Source organism: Dermacentor variabilis, chromosome 4 (assembly GCF_050947875.1).
Source record: "Dermacentor variabilis isolate Ectoservices chromosome 4, ASM5094787v1, whole genome shotgun sequence".
In the NCBI taxonomy this organism is placed as follows: domain Eukaryota; kingdom Metazoa; phylum Arthropoda; class Arachnida; order Ixodida; family Ixodidae; genus Dermacentor; species Dermacentor variabilis.
Genome location: NC_134571.1, coordinates 175326087 through 175351255, shown reverse-complemented (window position 1 = coordinate 175351255; position 25169 = coordinate 175326087). Strand labels below are relative to the sequence as shown.

At 45.2% G+C, this 25169-nt stretch overlaps 1 protein-coding gene across 1 annotated transcript; it reads right to left on the bottom strand.

Annotated features, from left to right (window-relative positions):
- Positions 1 to 1625: 1625 nt before the first annotated feature.
- On the bottom strand, positions 1626 to 22923 carry LOC142578429 (uncharacterized). Its single transcript, XM_075687815.1, has 4 exons — positions 22865 to 22923; positions 12449 to 12798; positions 4331 to 4526; positions 1626 to 1638 (listed from the first exon to the last, which is right to left on the bottom strand). Exons 1-4 carry the CDS (start codon positions 22921 to 22923, stop codon positions 1626 to 1628), a joined length of 618 nt encoding a protein of 205 aa, XP_075543930.1.
- Positions 22924 to 25169: the final 2246 nt, after the last annotated feature.

The following is a 25169-nucleotide window of genomic DNA, read 5'->3' as shown; positions in this document are numbered from 1 at the left end:
TAAGGCTCTGACTTGCCCAAACTTGACCGTAATGGCGACGTAAAGGCAGTTTTGGTAAACTATAATTATTTCAACCACGCCGTTCTAAAATGTCTGAATTTCCGACATAAATTCGTGGGGTCATGCCTCTCCTCGGCTATCATTGGCGCCCATATTTATTTCACGTTTACAGATGCAGCTGCTGTAAAAATCGTCTCTTTTGATCGAGTTGATAGAGTGTAGAAGAATGGGAAATGAATCCACGGGAGGCGATGAATTCTTACCGGAAGAAGACGAACTGGGAGGTAGAAAGGAGTGCCTACATCCACTTGAAACTTTGCCTCACGTTCATCAGCAGAAGTCGGATTCGCGACGAAGGAACTTTCGCCCGGTGCTAAAGCAAATTCAACTCGGTGGCACTGCAAGGTCGAAATCTTACTTCGTATACTGCAAACGCCATTTGGACCCCCCAGGTACCAAATACGGCATGTGCACCGAATGGTTCACCAAATTTATAGAAACCTATGACATGTGCTCTTCGTACCAAAAGCGAATGCGCTTGTTGACTCTACTGCGAAGCCAGCTGGAGCGCCGAAAAGTTCAAGCTCCCATTCCAGATTTGTCAGCCTACATGACATACAAATCCCGATGTTGGCGCGAGAAACGTGGAATATGGTCAACACCAGACGCAAGTGAGGGAACACGGTTGAACCCAACAGACGTTTAGACCGCTGTGGAATATTATACCACAGACGAGCATGGCTGTGCTCGGCAGAGTCCCAACTAAAAAGGACGTAGTATCTGTTCCGATTGATGGAAACAAACAGTAGGCTGCTAAGAGATTCATGACCCGCTCGGTACGGGAGACATATGGTCTCTTTAAGGAAGCCAATCCGGATACATCTGTTGGGCTCTCAAAGCTTTATTCTCTCCGGCCGAAGTGAGTTCTTCGTGCTCCACAACAAGAAGTGTACCTTTGCATGTATTGCGCCAACGCCACATAGTGTGTTTCCGTGCTAGTAGAGCTCATTGAAGGTGCCTACACCATTACCCACCTCCAAGAACTATGTTTTTGCACCTCGCCCACGACCGATTCTTTCGTGGACGATTGTGATTATTGTGCAAATGAGGATGCTTTTTGGGAATCACTTTGGGAAACACTACCACTTTGGGAATCCCTGAAAAGACAGAGGTAAACAATGCGGTATGGAAAAATGGCGACCTCTTAAAAAAGACACCACAGGCTACTACCTTTCTCCAGTGGCTTGGTGCATGGCTTGTCAAGTGGATCACCCATGATTATATAAGGGCATTCAAGCATCAGCAATACACGACGCCAAACGGAATCAACAGCACGGATCCCGTGTCTTTGACTTTGCAGAGAATTGGACAGCTGTTGTACCGAACGACGTACAATCATACCATTGCCACAAAAAAAAAAAACAGGTCTCGCTATTTAGGTGTGTCGTCACGAGTAGCGGATCCACTCAATATTTTGCGGTTCTCAGGGATGACGTATGTCATGATGCTGCACACGCTTGCTTTGCGCTGGAAAAAATCTATGAGTGCATGAAGGAAGAACTTCAGCTTGGCAAACATGCTACATACATGTGTGACGGCGCCAGTAGCCATTTCAAAAACAAGTATCAGCTGTAGCACCTGTCACACAAGGAGCACGCGTCAACAAAGTGGCTTTTTTTCGGCCCCAGGACATGACAAAAACGCTTGCGATGGTGTTGGTGGCTTAGTAAAGCACCAAGCCTCGCTGTACAATCTCGGAGCAGACAGCCCTACAGTCATTAGGTCAGCCTCTGAAATGGTGGCGCTGATGGCCGTAACGCTGAAAAACGTAAAACTGCTCTATGCAGATGTGGATGATGTAGAGAACTTTCGCCGCCTCAAAAGGAACCAGTGGAAATCTTTGCCACGTGTTCCGGGCATACGGTTATGGCACATTTGGTTAAGCGAGCCTAACGCCACCAATTTCGATCGCGTTGTATTAGTGTCTCGCACTGCTGCAGGTAATTGGAAACGGATCAAGCCTTTCTGAGCGTATACAGCGGGTATGCTCGAAGTTCCTTGTGCGCTCTCCCTGCCTCCATGCGGCATGTGCGGATCATCAACAAGTGTGCACTGACAGGTCAGTAAGTCAACAAGCAATCAACTGTGCCACTGCGTATTGGATTCGCTCCATTAGAACTGCGTGATCTCGCCCTCTGGATCAGCTGTTCCTATAGAAAAATGCGGGAAAAGCTGCCATACTGCAGCGCTTCGTAAACCTAGGACGTGTTCTCAGCACGCTATCATCGTTTAGCAATCGTCAGTGGTGCTTCAACAACTATCCCATACGTTGTATACTAGCAAGTTTGGCCGAGAGTTCATCTGGTCCTGCCAATACTTCAGTGAAGAAATAAATGCTCTACTTGAGGATTTGCACACAAGGCAATTTCCTCAAGAGTGCGCGGACCAGGTAATGTTTCACAAGAGATCCAAGTATCTGAAAGAGGAAGTCTCGTGCTCCTTCCCAGCTTTTCTAAGAAACTGTGAACTTTCCTATAAGTGGTGATCCTTAGGAACTGTGAACTTTTGATTATATAGTATTCTAACAGTTCCTTTTATCTTTTTCTTCAGAGGCGGTAAAATAAGCAATCGCTGGAACAATCTGCCAGCTAACCATGCGGTAACCAACACCATCGCCACTCCCACCACCGCCTCTTAGGTTGTATAGTGATGTTCATGTAATGACCAGAACGACATATTTAGAGGCATTTACCTGCCGTACATTCTGTTACCTGGGTACATTTATACAGAGTTAACTGTTAATTCTGTAGCACACAAAGAAATAAAAACCCTGCATTAACAGACACAAATTATCTACGCTGCAAGGCGCACGCACTTGCTGTTAAATAAAATGAGCCACGTAATGGTTATGCTAACGCTCGTTATTCCCATTCAAGCGAATAAGCAGTGTACTAAACGCACTTTTATGCAGAAGTATTAATTATAAAGTCAAAACTGGCTTTACGTCGCCATTACGGTCAAGTTTAGGCAAGCCGGAGTCTTATGTACGCTGTCTTTTACCCTGATGTCCCTTTTTCTTAGCACCTTGCTGCATGGTGGCAAAGCTCTCATTTCTACCACCTGTACTGTGATTACAAACAAAATAATGTAACATGTTTTTTAATATTCTTTTTCACGTGCCTGTGAATAGTTGTTTACGAGATTTTGAGAAAAATTTACGATGGGGTTTTCTTATTTTCATTTTTAAACAGCGTTCATTTTTGTCAAAACTTCAAATTTGAGGCGAATTGTAGAAATGGTAATTTGTGATACAGCAAGAAAATTCAGCACAATCGTTGAATAGTTTAAGGTCTCGCAGCCCAGTAAATTTCAAAAGGCTACATGTATTGGTTTAGTTGATAAAAAATCGTAAATATAGCAACTTTTGAAGATTGTAGCAAATTAAGCAATTTTTTAAAAACACTTTCGTTTTGCACGGAAGCCTGAAACAGTGCTAGCTGACCCTTCTTTACGTCTAGGTTTTACACAGAAGAATGTATTCTTTGTAGCTGTAACATATTGTATTTCACATCGTTGTGAATTTGTGAAAATGCCTTCTGCATTAAATTGGCAACTCCACACTGAAGAATCTTGTAATTTTTTTCCTCCTAAAATATTCATTTGGCAATGAAGCCACGTTCACTTTAGTGCTACCTGGTTATTTGCGCATAAAATATAAAATGTTCAATGAAATCCAAAATATGACATTTTTGACCCGTGTTGATCTCTCGTGGAATCACCCTGAAAGCACAGCTTCGTATGCATTTAAGTTCAACCGACAGGGAGATTTCCAGCTCATCTAGAAGTCGTGTTGATGGTGAACGCAACATGAATATTGTCGCGTAGTAGTGACGGTGAAAAAAGCAAAACTGGGAATGGCAAAACTAGCGTTTTATTAGGCGACTTTGTGCCCACAAAAGCAGGTTACACTCAAAGCACAGCAAGAGCGACGAACACGGTCGGCGGTCGTCGAAAATTTATATCAGCGGGTGGAGCGCGTCGGCTTTTATACGTCAGTCATCGAAGGTTCCGGAGTAATCGCTAGTGCCCGCATGTGTTCCAGACAGTTCTACACCATTCACGTCGCGCCTACATGCAATCAGATTACACAAGGTTCGGAGACAATAGACAGCGGTTAGAAGCATCGATAACTTTCGAAAAACTTTCGATACATGCAGGCGCGTCCAGCGCTGTGCGAAATCATTTGTTAGGCAGTCAAACATGGTCACCCAATAAACAAGGACACGTGCCAGTATGGTTAAAAGAAGGATAGCTTTCAGTCCGTGCCAACGTTAGCGCGCGCTCGACTGCCAAGCTTTCCGTATTCTTGCTTTGGCTTCCTTCTCGCCCATGAGTCCCATCTTCTGCACGGCTGACATAAGCTGCGGATGCCACGCCGCCATTCTGAAGGCGGCTTCTGCCCGACGCGTCGAGCATCCAAGGGCGTAGCTGGCAGCGCACTGCACGAGTCCGAAGTTTCGCCGAGTCTGCAGGTTCAGAAAGCATTGTACGGATTGGGTTAGTGTGCCAGTGAATTGCCTCCCTTTCTTTATATTAGTTCTTTCTTTTTCTGCACTGAATGTTCTTTTTCAGGGCATTGCATACGGGGAAATAAAAAAAACCTTAGCAACTAATCTAATGACAGTCTACTGTAATATGAGACAATTATCCGCTCAACGCAAATTTTTACTCTGACGCTACCTTGTCAGTCCCTATGATGGGGTACTCTTTCATTCAAATGTGTATCTGCTCACAGAACAGCTACTACATCACATCGAACCACACGCCTTTCGTTTGATAAGTGTTTTAAAGTCAAGACTCATTCGTATTCGGCTCGCTATATGTCCAAGAAAACTGTCGCGAAAGGTTAAGTTAAACATGTAAAGGCTACTTTCATACGGAGTCGCACCTCAGAATAGGCTGATCAAGTTTCACACGACTCTGCAATAGCTGGCTTTGCTCACTTAATTCATGAAGCTTATTGCACTTAAGGAACCTTTAATCAGTCGCACAATGTAGATATATTCAATCTTTGCACCGGGGGCGCCGCTCCAGATAACTATGCTATTAGGCTTGGTTGAGAGCACCATTGCAATCCGCGGAGTATTGCTGAAATACGACCGCCTCGCACCTACGATTTCATATTCGTAAATATTCTTAAATGTTGTTACACGTTCTAAAATGCAGTTTTATCTGTTTACGTAGATACGCTATCGTTAGGAATTTAACATGCATGGAAACATCACACTCGAAACTCCATTTCTACTAATGAAAGAATAAGATATACATAGCCAACTGCAACAATGACAATTCACGTAGATTGTCATTAATAATGCAGTAATGTAACACCCCTTGAAACCAGTGTTTTTAGTGGAGCTTGTCAGTTGTTCATCGTTATAGCTGAATATCATGAAGTGAGGAACAAAGAACGCACACACAGTGTCGTCTGTGACTTTCTGCTGTGTGTATATAATTTAGTTATTAGCATCTCCGCATGGTGATAAAGGCGACTATCATTTCCACACTACGAGATTGGCCCAGGTCCATGAGGCACATACTGTGGAAATGCCAACAAGCTCTTTGAGGTTATTTCTGCGTGACAATTATGATGAGGATATTCACATTATGGCACATACGCACAAAGGGGGACTGGCCAAGAAGCGGCCGGTACATCTAAACTAACTCACGTTGAGTCACACTGCGCAGCATGGCTACGCGAGGGCGCGTGATTGCGCCAGTTTTGTGTACGACAAAGGTGCAGGAATGTAACCCACACTTACAGAACTTCATTGCCCGCTTAATGGAAGCTTCGCTTCACATTGACTTCAACACGTGCGTTGGATATGCGCAAGTTATTTTTCTGACGTCCCTGATTTTTTTTCGTTTCTGCGTGATCAAGTTTATTTTTCATGGTACACACGCAGACACTATGACAGTTTCCCTTCAGCTCGCTAAAAAACTGAGAACTACAACTTTCGGCATGGGATGTGAGGCAGATATCATCGTGCAGGTTCCTTTGAGTAGGTCTGTTACCCGCCATAAGTTCTATTATACTAACCAACATTTTTCGACAGTCACTCCATACGGGCGTTTCACCTGATTACTGGAAGATTGGGAAGGTGGTTTCCCTCCACAAGCCTTGCAAAAGATGTGCAGCTACATGCATATTTCGTTTACAAGCACATGTTGCAAGTTGTTAGAACACATTACATTTACAAGCCATGTCGATTTTCTTGAAGATGGGATTTTTTTCACTCGCACAGTATGGGCTTCAGGAAGTAATACTTACGCAGGATTCAACTCGCAACTTTTCCTCATAACTTGGATTGGCCTGGAACCCTAGTAACGTCATCTAATTAAGACATTGGATCTAGTTCAGCTTAACTCTCCTCGTGTCATTGTCGCAAACTATAACAAAACTGTCGCTTAACAATTATGAAAACTATAATTTCTCTTCCTTGCCTTACTGCTCGACGTGGTTTTTCTGTTTAACAATATTTCATAAATTTTCCCCCACGCTTATTTTAACTAAATACTACTAATGTTCTCGCATCAGTCACCCTTATATGGCTCACGCCCCTTCTTTGAGCACAAATACATTTTCCGAGTCATTCATACCTCCGACGTCACTAGAATGAAATCACATTACCACAAGCAGTGTTTCCATCAGTGTTATTTTCCGCTTCCATGAAGTCGTAGGCAATTTTTCTTACTAGGTTGTGGTTTTATAGACTAGCATATGTAATTTTTTTGCTATTCCGTTTTTCTCTACTTATTGCATTCCTATCAAGATGTTATCTATGGCAACTTGCACGGTCTATTCTTTGTTTCTTTCCTTTTTTTTCGCTAATATATGTGATATCCTCTAATCTACTGCACCCTGTACCGCCTTGAAATGTCCTCGTGGTATTATAAATAATTGTTTTAATTAATCGCTAGGCACGCATGCGTACGATTAAATTTTCTAAAGAGAAATCTTGCCTGGAATGCGCTGAATCGAAAATAAGTCCACATATGATTGAACACTCTAAGAACAGTTTACACCCTTTGGCGTGCCCCTTCTGCCACACAACGATAATCATCATCTGCCTTGATGCGTTTCCTTTGTTTAACGCTGCGAGCCCGGAACTTTCCAGTAACGAACGGCAAGCGCGTTATCAGCATAGAACAGTTTACACCCTTTGGAGTGCCCCTTCTGATAACGCCCGTGCCGTTCGTTACTGGAAAGTTCTGGGCTCCCAGCGTTGAAGAAAGTAAGCGCATCAAGGCAGGTGACGATTATTATTGTGTGGCAGAAGGGGCACGCCAAAGGGTGTAAACTGTTCTTAGAGTGAACCATCCACAACATTAGTCGCTCACTTACCATGTTCTTGACGAGCAACCCGAGCGCGCTCTTCAAGGGCTGGCAGCCAACGGAGAGTGATGTGAGCGTGTAGTTGTACTCCATATATTCTGCAAGTGTCTGGAGGAATAATTCCATTGTAAAGGGCGGAAAGAACACCTCGACACTGTGCACTCTTTGACTCCTCGATAGCCATGTAGAAAGCTGGGTCACGTCCTCATGGAGCACCAAAAGATCTGCGAACAATAAAATCCCTTTCAATAGCGCTACAGTACGTCCGGCGCGTAAGAGCAGCATTGCTTTCTTTTTTTCAAGAACGACTCTTGCTAAAAGCATCTCCGCAATACTCTGAACTACAAGTTCGTTTTCTTAACAAATCCATTTCCTGAATATGGGAATTTTTATACGGTAACATCACCCACTTTAGGCGGTTAGTGAGCATTGTTACCAGTCGGATGGCTTTTATTCATAGAGCCATATCAGAACTAAAAGAAGAAACCTCACAATGACAAGCCGCTGCCACTACGGCCATATTTCGTCGCCTTTTCTCGCACTCGCAGTTTTCCTCGTTTATTACCTTCCCACTATCTACTCTAAGGGTCGCTGATACATTCAACAGGGCCGGCACAACTGCTAATTTATGATATCGTCAGAAGCGCCTGCGTGAACGTTCCCGTGCGACACTACACTAGCGGTAACCCTTCACCGCACTTCGTGAAGCGAACTGTCCTTTCAGACAAGATTCCATTGTGCGTGGTGTGGAATATAGAGAAATAAACGTGATAGGAGGACAAACAATAAGAATAAAAGGTTGCAAAATGGCGACGCAAACACTGGTGGTACTCCGTAAATGTAAACGATGACAAAGCAGAAGTTCACAGAATACATGGTAAGAAGCAAAGCCCAGCGATAACAGAAAAGAAAAAACGAAGAGCATGACAGAAGTGCATGCTCGTGCCGTTCATTCATTTGTTTTATTTTCTCTTAGCACTGAGTTTTCTTTGTTACGAGTAATAAACTGCAGCTAGACCTAGGCGCAGAATAAGCTCGAGCGTCGAACACTGTAAAAAAGAGTTTGTTATAGTGAAATATTAGACGGAAAGGAAAACGAGAACGTAGCCAGTGCGGTAAGTAGCTTGCTACACTGTGCTAGGGTAACAGAGGGTGGGGAATTTAGTACAATAAAAATTCTAAAATACTGGTCTGAACTTTGTTATAGCCTGCTAAGAAGTACCAAGCCCAGATGCCTGTCTTCGTCTTCATATCGCATAACGTCTGTTGTATCGCAACAGTATCTTGAATCGAAATTCGGGATCAAGAAAATGAAGACTTGCGATAAGAGTTGTCTGGCTGAGACAAGTAACGTGTCAAAGCCACGTAAATGTTATATCACATTGCGTTTGCGTCTGTTATAGGGAATGGGCCTGAAATCTATATTAAATTGCTGAGAACCAACTTTGCCTGTGTGCTGGTGTGTTCATTCTCATCATCTTCTCAGTGCCCTGGCACTCATTGCAGTGTTATGAGGTTCCCATCTCGCATTGTGGGCTCCTATTACCTTTTCACCTGGATTGGCAAGAATTGGAGATAAGGGTTAATGGAAAATACCTTAGTAACTTGCGATTCGCTGATGATATTGCCTTGCTTAGTAACTCAGGGGACCAATTGCAATGCATGCTCACTGACCTGGAGAGGCAAAACAGAAGGGTGGGTCTAAAAATTAATCTGCAGAAAACTAAAGTAATGTTTAACGGTCTCGGAAGATAACAGCAGTTTACGATAGATAGCGAGGCGCTGGAAGTGGTAAGCGAATACATCTACTTAGAGCAGGTAGTGACCGCGAATCCGGATCATGAGACTGAAATAATCAGAAGAATAAGAAAAGGCTGGGGTGCTTTTGGCAGCAATTATGAGATTATGAATAGCAGGTTGCCATTATCCCCCAAGAGAAAAGTGTATAAGAGCAGTGTCTTACCACTACGCACGTACGTGGCAGAAACCTGGAGGCTTACGAAAAGGGTTCTACTTAAATTGAAGATGACGCAACGAGCTATCGAAAGAAGAATGATGGGCGTAACGTTAAGGGATAAGAGCAGATTGGATGAGGGAACAAACGCGAGTTAATGACATGTTAGTTGAAATCAAGAAAAAGAAGTGGGCTTGGGCAGGACTTGTAATGAAGAGGGAAGATAACCGATGGTCATTAAGGGTTACGGACGGGATTCCAAGAGAAGTTAAGCGTAGCAGGGGGTGGTAGAAAGTTAGGTGGGCGGATGAGATTAAGATGTTTGCAGGGACAACATGGCCTCAATAAGCACATGACCGGGGTAGTTGGAGAAGTATGGGAAAGGCCATTGTCCTGCAGTGGGCGTAACCAGGCTGATGATGGTGATGATCAAGTCCTTTTCTGTCATGTGCTGGAATACGTTTCATTTGTATGGGGCCCCGGCCAGGTAACACTTAACAGGCCCGAAGTAGTTAAAAATCGCTCAACACGTTTCATACTTTCGAACTATCATCGAACATCGAGTGTAACTAGCATGAAAAGTAGCCTTAATCTCCCTACCCTTGTTATGTGCAGTAAATTCTGTCGCCTCTGCGTTTTCCAAAAGATGCTATCGGAATCACGTATTTAATTACGCTGGATATAGCCCGCTCCTTTCATATCTTTATGCCTTGTGCTCACCATTGCAAAATTCATATTCCTTCAGGGAACACGGTAACTTACTCCAATTGATTTCTATTCAAAAATTGGCGTGACGCGATTCTCCTTCCAGCCTCAACCACCAGTATTATTAACGCAGGAAGATTCCTTGAAAAACATTTATTTTTCTTGCATTTCGTTTTTTTTTGCGTGTGTATGCGTGCATAGCACAGTGGCCTGTGTATCGACATGTCATTCCATGTGCAGAAGCGACGACTGCATGCGGGAAGACGGGAGCCCGTGGCGTGCTCCGACGAGTGCACCACGACCGTTGCCTCATAAAGTCACACGACGCAGCCGCCATCGAATTGATTGGCGAAAAGCCCGGTGAGTCGTCTGCCATGGGGAGTCGTCTGCCAAGATTTCACGAGGTGCCGGTGGTGCCCCTCCGCGGTGGTGCTCCTCTCTACACGTTCCCGTATTCCCGCTAGCGGTGGCTGCACCTGTACCTGATGAAAACTTGCTGTTATCTACCACTTATTTCTCGTTGCTTTTTACGATTTCCTGTTTTGTGTAAAGGGCTCCTTGTCAAATCTGTATGTGTCATTTCTATGTACTTGCCCTCTACCTCGCTGTAAAGCCTTAAGCGTACAATAGATAAATAAATGTAATGCAGCCACTTCATGAGAAAATAAAGGGTGAATTCACAATGAAAACCCAGATTCAACAGTGTGTAGATCTCAGTTCGCGTCCCGAAAGCCAGTCCCCTTCTGAAAGGGTTTCTGAGAGACGTTAGGCACTGCTTCGCAAATGATAACAATTTCCGCTGTAGGCAATGGTGCCTTCTGATCGTGTTTGAAGTTTCCATGAAAAGAAAAGGCTACAACTGCAACAACCGCTGCGGAGACATTTGAAGAGGTCAATTCGTCAATGTAAACATTGACTGTAGAGACATGTACTTTAACATTAGAGACAGTACGATTCGCTTCAGAATATATGATGATAGAAGAGATTTTACGCAGGAGCGAGGGATTGAAAGACCAACCAGTAGTTATGAGAGCCATGCCGACATGATTAAAACTGCAGCTGGTGAAGAGGCTGTAGGAATGAATTCTTCCTGATGATAGATAGCTCCAGCAACAAATGTAGTCTGGGCGCATATCACGAAGAGTAGTCAGAAAAGGGATCTTAATGACTGCTGATCTAGTAAAGGGTCAAGTAAAACATGGAGAGGTTCAAAGCTCGCAAGCCGCGCTGTTCCTGCACAGTGGGCTCACATGTCCTGCATTTGTAAATGTGGGCAGGGATGTAGAGACAAGTGCCAATTTAATGCAACGCGAATATCTAAACCGCTGAATGATCAGGATGCATACTGCTGTTGTCCAGAGTTCTTCCATATCTCAATTTCCTGCACCACCGAACGACGGCCGCGTGGAAACGCCTGCCCCTTTCCCAGAGAAAATAGCCTTCTTGGCAGGGCACAACTAAAAAAGAAAGACTAAAAGACAGCCTTCATGTATTCTTTTTTCTCGCATTTCATAAACTTAGCAGAAAGCTTAACTCAGCGTATTTGGCGGGCGCGCGCATGTACTCTCCCAAAGGATAACACCGGCACTAAAAAAAGATGCGTATGAAGTCTCTCGCAGGGAACTCACACAGTAAACGCCGGAATAATGTGCTCGAATCAAATGTTGTCGCTGGCAGAGCTGTCCACAATGCAGATTGAAATTAACAATAGTAACCAGTAAACACAAGCCTGGCTACAAGTATAGAAGAGAGAGCAAATTTACTGCCTGGTAACACTGAGATCAGAGATGTTTCAGAAATTGAAAATTGATTGTGGTTATGTTAGTCAACCCACAATCTGCAGCAACTTGTACACCACGAAAAAGAGAACGCATGCTGACAATAAGCATATTAAAATTATAAATTTCGATCCAGAAAAAAGTATCAGAAGCCACATACGCTTGCAGTCTGACAATGTAAGAATGGGAACTGAGCGCAGCGTATTCGTGCTTACTCGTCACATTTGTCTGCACTGAGAGGAAATATAACGGCACAAAGACAAAAGAAATACATGCACAGCAACCATTAGCTTCCATGTATTACATAACTAAAAACAGGTTAGCAATGCGGGATCATCTTGAGTTCGTAAGTTAGTGTAGTTAAAATAAAATGCTCTAATTGGCTAAGTGCAATCCTTTATGGAGGGCTTGCCGCCGCTCGCACTGTGCTTAATATCAAGAATTAGGTGTACAGTCATTGCTGTTAACGTGAAGGGGTGGCTGCTTGTTAAGAGACACCCGATATAATTTAGGGAATGCTACGCTGAGCCACGTGAAACTAGCTTGGAATAGTGATAAAGAAAGATTTTGAATAGTTGGCGCTACGGCGCAGCTGTCGCTCTCAACTAAACCACATACTGCTCAGGATGAGCTCTTCAATGCTGTCGTTCGAGGAAAGTCCGTGTATGATGGCCTTCGCCGACTCCTGCAACATCGGAACTGTGATGTTGAGCGTCTTGAGGCTGCGCGTTAGCGGCAGATAGGCTCCGAGGCACCGGGCAATGTCGGGGTGCAGCAGCGCCTGTTCACTGCAGGCCGTCACCGACAGATTAGTCAGGTGGCCTCCAGCATGGCCACCGACCAACCAGGGTGAGTCGCCCCGCAGTCCAAATAGCAGGTCAGGGCTGTTAAGTCCCCGAGGACCTGGGAATGCATATTGCAGGCGGGCAACCACAGTCGAAGCATCCGTGTCGGCGGTGACGCTGAACCTGCAAGTTGCGGTAGCACTTATATGACTTGTAACTTGAAAAACTCGTTACATGTTCAACATTTTTGACTCGCAACCATTGACCTAAACCACATTTTCAAACAGGTTAGCACAACTCCACCCAGCGTTAGCCCTTTACTGCATAAATTACGAAAAAGTAATTTAAAAATTATTTTTTACAGCTTTCATTATCTTCTCATCAAATTCTGGCCAGTGGCTGACCTGGTCAGATCGGACGTCTTTGAGTGGCATTGTGGCAGCTGGCCCCTGTGTTTTCTTTTTTTTTTTGGCTTGAACCTGGAATTCGATGTCTTGACTAGCAGGCCTTCCTGGTCGCTTGTTGGGTAGTCACTTGTTATGCGAGGTAAGGCATTCTGCAATTTCTGTTTTGAATTGAGCCAGCGGTAGTACTTGTTTCTTCCCAAGCTGCTCCTGCACCCTCCTGTACAATAGCAATGTTGCTACTACCGATAAGTCTAGCATATGCGCAAAAATTCGAAAGTGCCATTTCTTCGACTTGATATGTATGCGGTAAAGTCCAAGCACTGAGTCCAGCGGGTCCACCCCGCCCATGTGTCTGTTGTAGACCTTTACTACGCTGGGGCAATCAATTCTGAAAAACTTCTTGTCGGAGGCAAACCAGTGCTTAGTATTTTGGACTTGATCTCTCGTAACAAAGCTCGACAGAAATGTCGCGGCGCGGTTATCGTACCAACGCACACACGATAACTCCACGTCATCTATCGTGCTTGTGAGTTCCTCTGAAGCACCACGTCCTTTACATTTCAGTTCCTTTTCGCTTTTCAAGCGACAGTTTAGTAGACTATTCGCCCTCACCGTACTTAGCGACAAAATTGCATTTTGTGATAGAGTGACCTGCAGCTTCCGGCTATTGAACAGATGGCAGCACGTTAAAATTAAATTATGGGGTTTTACATGCCAAAGCCACTTTCTGATTATGAGGCACGTCGTAGTGGAAGACTCCAGAAATTTCGACCACCTGGGGTTCTTTAACGTGCACCTAAATCTAAGCACACGGGTGTTCTCGCATTTCGCCCACATCGAAATGCGGCCACCGTGGCTGGGATTCGATCCCGCCACTGAGCCACTGAGCAACCACGGTGGGTATGGCAGCACGTTACCATTTTTTGTCTTTCAAGTTCATACTGTGCCAAATATGGCACACACCGATTTCGGTTTCTCACGTGTAGTTGCAGACCAAATTGAGAAAACTAATAACGGACTTGAATAGATGAGACCATGAAATATGCTAAAATAATTTTTCTATGTTTCTGCGGTGAAAAGTTTCAGAGAAAATAAATGCGAATTGCTCGTGTTTGCCATTCCGAGTTTCACGTCGCTTCCCAAAACCTACTTCACCTCTATTCTGCGTATCGCTCAAGAGATGGCAGCCATTGCCTATAATAAGTAAGCATGACTATGAGAATTACTCTGACGGTAGCACATTCACAACTGGACATCTCATACACGCAAAAAGATGGCAACCGGTATGCGCCAAATATGGGACGCCGTGCAACAGAGGGTTAGGAACACCTTTGGAAAACATCGTTCTAGTTTACCGGGATATTACACTCCAGACAATTACACACATAGATGGTAAATCACGATGTATGATCTAGCAGGATCATCTACATACGCAACAATTTATATCCCAACATAAATTCTTTATGGGGCACCTACATCATATTGAAACCACCAAAGGAGATAACAAATATGAGCATCTTCGCCAGAAGGGTGAGTCATTGACAAGGATAGCAAAATTCCACGTTGCTATTAAGCTTTTCAGATGGCATCCTAAGGCATATTTCGCACACCCGTCGAACGTTCCATCACGTCACCATCATACAAAAAATGACGTACAGGAGGCGCCACGGATCAGTGTGCCACTAGGCGACAGTGGCGGTGACGTCGACAGCAGCAGACTTTATGTTATATGTGAGGCATGAAGTCCGTGAGACAAGACTAATTCAAGAAATCGGCGTAGAAATGTCCTTCATCGTTGTCTATGTCGCACATTTCAGCTCTACCGAAACGCACAACCTGGTATTCGATGTGCCACACGAGGAACGGAGATGTAAACAAAAGTAGTCCAATTATGCGTAAGCACTGTGTCACTTGCTCATCCGCACGCAGCCCGATGTCATTATCAACTCTATCAAACTTGCTCCGACCACTGCAAAGGACAGCCCTGTTGCGAGACGAACTGCTGCCGACGTGCGGTGCAAGGTGAATTGACGACGCAAGCAAACGGCAAGCAAATGTGCACCCGATGCACAGCACGCGGGTGCTTTTGCATTTCGCCCCCAATTTAAATGCGGCCGCCGCGGCCGTTATTTGATGGCGCGACCTCAACGCGGCCTCGTAGTACAGTGGGCTGCAGGCTCGCTGTTCTGCACAGCAGCATATTTCGGCGCCTTGAACGCAGCCAACACCGAGTGCGCTGCCCTAGAAATGAGTGCGGAAGCGGGCGGGCCGGCATGGCAGCTCTCCTGTCTCGAGTACCGCACGTCCTTTTTTTTTTAGTCATTACGAGAATATTTTTAAATCACTGGTGGCATGTAGCACGCTTCTGCTTCTTCAGCTCGATTACCCCGAAGCGTACATTATTTGTTCAAGAAATCAAACTGACTATTTGCTTAATTACCAATTTTTCATTAACCTATAAACGAATCACATCACGCCACAAATTGCAATTTACAAGTTGTAGCCGGAGACTTTGAATGTCATATCCACCTTAAAGGATTTCTGAGGATGACACCAACTTATAGATATGCGTTCGCAATGTTTGTGATGAAACGCATTGGTGTTCCAAACATGCTTTTACTTCAATATAGGAAGGTACGTTTTGTTGAAAACGTAAGTTGAACAACAGCGCATTTAGGTGTTAGTTTGACACCGCATATCTCAGAACGGGTGCTAGCTTCAAAATTTGCTCCAAGTGTGTGTGCCTTGTTAAAACTCTTGAGTTAGTGTATTGCAATATATGAGATGAAATAGTTCGAAAGCAGATTATTGAAATGTTGTTATTAAATGAATTATGCATTTTGATTTTCAGTGTAAGTTATGTATAAGTACCCTTAGTGGTCTCGCAATGAACTGAATTAGTTGCTAGGCAGGTCTTCCTTTTATATACGAAGTTTGGTGACGTCACTCACTGATTCACATGCTGCTATTGCCCCTTTCCCTCCAAAGCAGCTTATGCAACCGCAATATTTACCGGGAAAAACACGCAGGGAGAAGGAAGAGAGAGAGAACTAAACTTTTATTTTCCGAAACGGTAAACCGAGTCAGAACCCGGTTCACCCTAGGTGGGAGGATTCCTCATTCCAAGAACCCTCTGGCTTGGGCTGCCTCTTTGGCCTGGGCGACGAGACTGCGTTGGTCGTCCAGGTCATCGGAGGAAAGCTTGGCCTCCCACGTTTCAGTTATCGTATGGATCTGCGGTGAGTTCGGGCGCTCATTTTGTGCTTCTATGGGGCGGCTTTCTTTGGAGTCGTCTTGTGGAGCTTGTGAGGTAAGGTCTGTGGGTGTGTCACGCAGTGGGCAATCCTGGACCATGTGTTGCAGGGTGTCTGGAACGTCGCAATGGGGGCATATGTACGAGTACTGCGTAGGATACAGTCTGTGCATCATTATTCCGTGCACTTAGCTGTTGGTCTGTAGGCGGCGCAGGATGACTTCTTCCTCTTTGCTCAGAGTCTTGTTTGGTAAAGCGTACGTTCTTCTGCTGAGTCGGTGGTGTTGCAGAAGCTCCGAGTACTTTAGGGCGATGTCATCAACGTTGGTGGCCGGCCTAGCGTGGGATGGCAGGAAAGCGCGGCTGGTATGCTCGCGAGCAGCGGCGTGTGCCGCCTCATTTCCTGTCATGCCCTGATGGCCTGGGACCCAGTTGATGTAAGTGTCGGGGAGCGGGGCGCGTGCGATGTGATTTCTTAGTATTTTGAGTGCTGTTTCTGATACGCGGCCTTTTTTGATAGTTGCGAGCTGCTGCTTGGGAGTCTGTTAGTATTACTGCTACTTCAGGGCAAGTTGTTATTGCCAGAGCAATTGCCGTTTCTTCTGCAGTCTCAGGGGCTCTTGCTCGGATGGTGACAGCTGCAAGTTCTTTGCCTTGGTGATCCGTAACGCTTAGGGCAAAGGCGTTTCGTTTAATATACCGGGCAGCATCGGTGTACCTCGTATCAGGGTTGCTCCCGTATTTCTTGCTGAGTGCGCGGATTCTGCTTTGCCGACGCTCCTTATATAAGTTGGATGCATATTGCGCGGTATACTTGCAACGCTGATGCAGTCTCGGACTGCAGGTGGGATTCTTGCTTTCTGGTCTGTGTCTGCAATGAAGTTTTCACTGTATTTGAGGTAGCGCAAAACTGCACGTCCGGTGGGTGTGAGCTTGAGCCGCTCTAGTTGGCTGATCTTATGAGCCTCGACAAGCTCTTCCGGCGTATTGTGGACGCCGAGCTTGAGGAGTTTCACCATTGATGCCATGGGTGTGAGCGTCAAGGCTACTTTGATTGCCTTTCGAATGACAACATTGAGTTTTTTTATTTCTGCCGGCTTGAGCGTCAAGTATGGAGTTCCGTAGGTGATACGGCTAGTTAGGAGAGCTTGAATTATGCTTAGTGTGTTGTGCTCCTTGAGTCCGCTTCTTTGGTTTGTGATCCTCTTGACGAGGTGCGTAACTTGTGACAGTGTGCGTTGGAGACGCGTGAGAGTGGCCACCCCTGATCCGTCCTTGTGGATGCGAAGTCCGAGTACGCGAAGAAAGTCGACTGTGGGGATCTTGGTTCCGTTGAGCGAGACGCTAGGATCGGGTTCGATATAGTTAGGTGGTCTTCCTCGTGTCCGTGCTCTCAGGACGAGAAGCTCCGACTTTTCGGGTGCGCATTGGAGACCGCAGTGTCGGAGGTATCTTTCTATAGTATCGACGGCTTCTTGTAGATTCCGTTCTTGTTGTCCAGTAGTAGGCGCTTTGGTCCAGAGCGTGACGTCGTCGGCGTAAAGGGCATGGCATAGGTTTGGGATGGCGTTGAGTTGTTTCGGTAGGTTGATCATTGCGATATTGAAAAGGAGGGGTGAAATAACTGATCCTTGTGGGGTGCCTTTGTTGGGTAGCCGAAATTTATCGCTGCGGAGGTTGCAGTCGCCTACTGTTGCTGTTCGTTGTGTCAAAAAGCTGCTGATATAGTTGTAGATCCGCGCTCCGCAGCCTATATCTTCGAGGTTGCGGAGAATGGCTTCGTAGCTCACGTTGTCGAATGCGCCTTTTACGTCGATTGCCAGGATTGATGATTTGCGTTTGTGATCGAGGTAATCAAGCAAGTCTTCTTTGAGGAGCAGGAGTACGTCCTGCGTGGACAGATGCTGTCGGAATCCGAACATGGTGTGCGGCAAGTGTCCGTTGTCCTCGAGGTATGTTGTTTAAGCGGTCGTGCACCATGTGCTCGAGGAGTTTGCCCACGCAAGATGTGAGGGAAATGGGACGTAGGTTTTCGATGCGAAGGGGAGAAGGAACGTGCCTCGCATTGTTCACAGGCGCCTTATCATCCTTCATGTGGTTTTGACGCTTCTTTTGTGCTTTTCTTTAGTGAAATAGTACCCAGCTGTATGTTGTACGCCTGATTCCAAAGGAGATATGCACTTTTTCTTCAGTACAATTTTTTTTTTGCCGACGGACACGAGAATTCTCGCCGAACTAGAGGCTAACAGCTTTGCTGTAAAACTCCCGATACAGCTTTATAATTCCAATACCAGCTACATAGCAGTGATTTTCAAGCAAGAACGAAGCCTACGAATACACGCAAACTGCCTCGACCTGTCAGTCGCTCGACAATTTCGAGGGTGTTCGCGACCTTCTGTCATGCTTGCAAAAAACACTTGTGCAGCACCTATTGAGGAACAGAAAGTTGTATCGGGAGCTTTTTATGCTGCTCTACAATTTCATCATTAAATTTTTTTATGTGATTTGAATTTATTTAATTTGTAAGTTCAATTGGTTAGATTTATTACAAATTCATTTAAGAGCCACTTCAGCGCTTTGCTTGTGTGATTAATTATGCTCTGTGTTCAGCTTAGCTTTAAAGTGTGTTATCACGTTTCTGGCCTTGCCAATATTTCAGTGATGCTATGGTGGGTTGTATTGTACGAAGTTCGCCATAGACGTTGGTGCTATACATACCGCCAACCTTTCTTCAATACTGCGAGGATTAGGAACATGTCCATTAATGTGTCCATTAAACAAGTAACAGGTGACACTCAATTCCTTGATTATTAATCTAATTATTAATCTAATAATGTAAAGACGCTTTGTGTTTTTAAATTAGTGTGTGTGCCGAGCATCCACGCAAGAAAAACTTCGGCGATAGTGTGCCGAAGTCATTTATATTATCTGATTTTCACATCTCGATCCGCCATGACTTCGTATATTATATAGTATTTGGTCTTCCCAGACCATCGTATACGTGCAGTGTATGCCATATCAAGCCAGCTTATTGAAGCGAAGTAGAATTTCGTTCGACAGTGGGCATCACGAGACAGACCATTGGAATTGCAACCTGACTGAATTTTCGGATGTGGTAACTATTTAAGATTGAGTCATCTTTGTGCTAGTATTTCCCCTTCAATAATGTTCCCGCTGTGAATTGACACTTTTGACACATCTTTCTGTCTTAGTTGCGACTACTCCAGGGCCCAATGAAACAGTGGTGCTTTCAAATTCAGTTTTAGGGCGTTGACGGTTGCAATGAATGTTAAGCAGTCCAGACTTGTGATAGCGCCGTCACTTTTTTGAAGTTCTTAAAGTGCTTGTACGTACTTACGTCATCTCAGGGTCGTGAAGAACCTATCAAACATCAAGATGTATGGCTACATTACGTAAATATTGACTAGAAAGTGTGATACCTTGCTCTTCGAGAATCTGTTGATTAAGTTAGAAAGACGTTTTGAAGAAGCTGAAGACTATCAAAATTTGTTATAGCCGTTTTTAAAGTGGCTAAACGATAACTTGCAAGACATCTTATATTCCTTATTTCCCGTTGTAGTAGACGGTCTTCACGACGGCAACGAGACGTCTGAAATATCTTGTTACCACATTTAGAAGACATCTGGTAGACGTCAAAAGAAGATTGCAAGAAGGTTTGCTAATTTCAAGATGTATTGTGTACCTTGGATGCAGCTGTCCACGGTAGTCGCCTGCTTTATCTTTGTCAGCGGTTTCTTCATTATCACCCAGACTATATCTGGCTACTCCTGACGGCAGCTCGTTAGTTACGTTAAATGCATTCCTTCCGTTTATGTAGGACCAATAACGTAACCTTGCATCAATGCAGCGACTCATATTGGAACTCTACTATTGAACAGCTCAGTGAGTCAAAACGTCCACCAAGCAGTCGCTTGCGATGTAAACTTGCTCGATTCAAGCTACATGATGGCGCCTTATATACATACCTTTACAGAAACAGAATTTATTGATAACTTTTTGTTATTCCCCGTTTTCTGAGCCTTGGCACTTTAGAAGCCATCTCATATAGACCCAATTCTTGAGCACTTAGGTTTCCCGAAGGCCTACGATCTCGTCGAGTTACGCCGCTTCTGGCCTGGCCTCTCTACCAGCGTCGCCAGTACGGCTTTTTTTGTGAGCGTTGCCAGCAGCGCAAACGCTTAGCCACTGATCCCGTGGGGCCGCTACAGAATATAGCGTACCCATTCACTCCATTTGATGTCATTGGCATTGATTTATACAGTTCACATCTCAAAACGCCCACTGGCAATTAATAGATTGCCAGTACTATTGATCATGGAAGCACGGTAGTCTGAGTCTACTTCTTTACTTTCAGTCAGTGCCTCTGAAGTCAGCGAGTTCTCACGTTCTGTAGTTTCATTGCACGGTGTTGCTCCCATGCTGTTGCACAATCATGCAAATGCATTCTCCTCCCGCCTTCTCGATGAAGTACTTTGCTCACCAAGCACGACACGCAAAATAACGTCTACCTATGACCCATAGGACGATGGCCTGACTGAGCTCTTTCACCGAAATTTATCCCATATGATATCTATTTATATATCTCTGACGACACTTAGTGCGATATCATTCACCCTTTATTTTACGTATGTCTAGAACTTCACCGTGGAACGTACAACTGAATATAGCCCATTTTTCTCGGTAATGGGCGGCATCCAAAACGCTCGCGGTCCGACCACAGCAACCATCCGGCGGAGGGTGCGGCGCGCCATTCGCTACGCTGACAGTGACGTTGTTTCTGTGTCGCAGCAGAGCGCGCGGGCAGTATTCTCTCTCCGAATACGCAATGGGACGGCCACGCATCATTTGCTTTCCCGAAAAGCAGCTGGCATACGAGCAACAGCGCGGAGAGTAGGAGTGGGAGAGATCTCGTCAACGTCGTGTCAGCGCCTCGCAGAAGATCGGGCCCGCGATGCAGAGCGCAAGCGGCAATGTCGGGCCAATCCGGCGGCTCGTGCGGCCGAGCTAGTTTGCAAATCGGAGCTAAAGCGGCCACATTACGCCGCCTACGCCGCAGCCGAGCGAGATCGCCAGCGGCGAAGTCGGGCCGAGAATCCCGTGGTTTGGGCCCGCGAGACAGAGGAGCAACCACTGCGACATCAAGTGGCAGCGGCGGGGAGGACTTCGCCGGGGTCAACGGCTGCTTTCGACGCGAGTTTCTGGAACGCAACTTCGGATCCAGTGGCCGTGTGTGCGACCGCTTGTTTCCGACGACGAGCCCATTGACGAAGACGAAATTGAATGCATGGCGGAACTAACCGGTACTGACGATCCGGTGCAGTGCACGTCAGCTATGCACGCAGTGAGCCAGACGTTGTTTGACGACGATGCCGTAGATTCCAATCGGGTCCTCCACGGTGCACACTACCTCGCAATAGTTCCCCGAGTAGTGCATGTTTCAATATCTTTAGTATACGACGAACACGCCGAAGAGTTGGCAGTTCCGCAAATCTTCCTAGGTCAAGTGCGAAAAATTACCAGTGGACAGTCCGCGCCGTTCACAAAAGCAACTGGCAAAATACGGCACTCTAACCGACGCGGCGTTGTACCGGCGCACATGCCCCACATGGCAATTACTTAAGTGACTTAACGTCGTCGGAAACACCATTACGTTCCCTACGAATGGCGTTACGAGGAGCATCAATCGTCAACATCTCGAAAGCGGCGACTTCGTGGAGAGGCTCTCGACCGAGACATGGCATTCATGCGCGGTGTGCCAAACACTATACACATCTGCACTGAGCGAAATATGAAGTGTTCGCCACGATCGGATTACTCGGTAAACCCACTGCCTTCGCCAAGTTGTCGCCTAAGTGCACTGCTACCACTTGATTGAGTTGCTCGAGCGCATTGGGGTACAATGCGATGATACGGAATGGCGAGCCGCGCATAATCTGACGTTCCTTGAACGAGTCGACTTGTGGAACAACAATCCTGTGGCATGTGTAATCAACGTCTTCAAACGCGTTCAGTTTTAACAACGTGGAAGTTCGCACGTTCACATCGTACGCTGAATATACACGAATTTATAGCTGAGGAGACACAATAAGGGCGAAATATTGCAAAAACACTTTGCACTTGCCTTCTCTTACTCGTCAGCTGAGGATCTGCTGATACCTTCATAACCTATTTGACAAATTGACCTATTCCGTTACCTTTACACCGAGAGTATTGTTTATTGTTCCAATATAGAGACAACAGATAATTAAAGGTGATCTTTCCACGGTTCTACAGCATCATTTCATGCGCTAGTCAATTGTTCTGGGAAATTTAGGGTCCCAAAGCGACACTCGTACTATGACAGACGCCGTAATGCGTAATAATTTTTACCATCTGGTGTGAATTCCTTACACTGCACCTAAGCACGCGAGCGTTCTTCCATATAGCTAACACAGAAAAGTGCCGCAATGGTCGACAATCCAACCTGCAACCCCTGGGCTCAGTAGCACAATGCTATAGACACCCCACCATCGTGGCGACTCTGCGATAATATTGGAACGCCAGAAAATTGTTCGCAAGATATACTTACTTGCCTATTCTGAGCTTCTCCACGAGGGGCATATCATTCACCACACTGTATAGGGCCATCACGCCACGTGCGTAAAGAACCGGAAACTGTAGCTCATGTAGTGATTGGCACCGTTGAGCAGCTTGCAGGATGGAAAGCACCTCGCTGGCGATAAAATCGAACGGCACAGCGAGACGTTGCAAATGCGCCGTACTCTCAAGGAGTTGAACGACTGCCCTGGCGTGCCACCTGTCCTCCTTCGGTGTGAGCACGCTCTGAGATGGGTCCTAAAAAGTGAAAGAAGAATAGAAATAAACATTACAAGAAATCTCATTTGCTGCTTAAATAGCAGTGATGGTAACAAAAAAAGAAGCTGCGCAAAAGAGATTTATAACGCGAACTGAAATTTATGAACCAAGCTTGTGAATTCAATTTTATGGCCTATTAGCATCAATGCTCAGTGGACTTGTAGGGGAGAAAATGACTGAAAAATTTCGACATCCTAATGCAAGAAGAACGAGGTAAGATCGATTAGAGAAACGCAGGGAAGTCAACAAGACGGATCCCTTTCGGCAACCCTGCACTGGCAAGTAGGAAAAGGGGACTGAAATGGTGGTGAAAATACGATGGTTTCACAGTATGGACGGAGCAAGGCACCCGGAAGTGGTCATTGTAAGGTTTGTGAAAAGCAGTCCCAAGAGTTCGTGTGTCTGAACAAATCCAAAAGCTCTTTCTCGCAACACTCAACACAAATATTCGGAAAGGTAAAAACACTCAGAAACACGTTACAAGAGCCGGTCATATCCGTTATAATTGAAGTGTGAGATAATGTAATTGGATCACTTCCTATGAAATTCTTCAGGCACCCAAGACTTGCATTACCTATGCAATAGCACACGAATCGCAAGGGGTAAAAGTGAGAAGGGACATTTCTCAGACCTTGCAGGATCACAGTTTTATTTTAACCCAAGGTGTCTTTCGAGCAGTTGCAATAAATATTTCAGTCAACTGTGATTAATTCACCCACTTTACATCATTGCGTCTATATGACTGCTCCGTTCGAATCCTTGCCAGTCTACAGAGTGATAATTTTTAGGTTTCATCGAATTTGAAGAACTTACCTGTCGCAGAAAGCATAATTGTTGTCGTTGAGCGGGATTATTTCAAGAGGCAAGCATCACTAGTGCGAGAAATCGAAACACGTATTCATATATTTAAAACAATTCGGTAATTAATTTAATCGAGGGTCCCGCTGTTGTCGCTCCCATTAGGACTGTCTGTACATGCTGTCTGTTCGGAACAATTGCTGAATTGATAATAAATTTGAATTGAATTATGTACTTTAAAGCGCATATTTCAATTAACGAATTGTAGCCGGTGAGATTTCCAGATGGATCCATTTCAAATGAGTTCGGGTAAGACACCATTTTCTTGATATTTCTCAGTCTGGGGCTAAATACATGGGCGTTCCAGTTATTTTTGTGCTTCAGTGCCTAAAACTGCGTTTTGTTTAAAAAGTAAGTGGACCAACACTGCATTTTTACGGCGTGCTTGTTGGCGCATATCTGCAAAGTTGTGTCATTCTAGAAATTCCTTCTGGAAACGCACCAGCTAGAATTCGTAAATTGCAATATATGCCGTAAGGCAATTCATTAATTAGTTTATTAGTAAATTCCAGTGACGATATGAATGTTAACTTCTGTTTGTCATGCAACTGATATCCGCCTCTCTGAACAGTCCAGCTCGAGGACTAGAACTATGCTATCGGCAACAAGCAATATTCCAAAATTCCATAAAACATAAAAATGCTCACCCCGTAGACCTCTTCCGGCGTTTGATCAAGAACGCACGCCCCGATGACCAGTCGCTTTCTGAGCAGACGATGTTGGAGTGCCGGCTGATGCGGCCGTCGCAGCAGAAGGCGCTGAAGGAGCTACTGAGGTGTCTCCGGTCAAGCGACCTGCTTGAACGACTGTGACACTCCTGCGTTCCTTTGTGTATGTGTGTTTTTTTTCTCGTCTCCCACTTTTTTCATGCCTGTGTATTTTCTTTTGAGACCTTTCCGTATCCCTTTAGCCGTACTTCAGTGCAGGGTAGCAAGCCGGATACCTATGTTCCAGTTAACTTTCCTGCTTTTCTCATCTATTTTATCTCTCTTTCTCTGATAAAGAAATTAGACAAAATTCATCTGCACAAATTTTACTTTTCGGGAACATTGGCCATGATATTCCCCTCATTATAACTAGGACCTAGTTTGTGTTTACAGTCTCCGAGGACGGCATGTTAAAATGTGCGTCCAGAGACAGTTACCAGGCTCCGGATAGAT

Bases quoted from the DNA above. Each gene is read 5' to 3' on its own strand.
- LOC142578429 (XM_075687815.1), bottom strand. From the start codon at position 22,923: ATGGCCCTATACAGTGTGGTGAATGATATGCCCCTCGTGGAGAAGCTC. The intron at 12,799-22,864 runs GTAAGTATATCT...CGCAACTTGCAG, and splicing joins GAGAAGCTCAGAATAGGCAA to GTTCAGCGTCACCGCCGACA. The intron at 4,527-12,448 runs GTATGTGGTTTA...CTGAACCTGCAG, and splicing joins TGAAGAGCTCATCCTGAGCA to ACTCGGCGAAACTTCGGACT.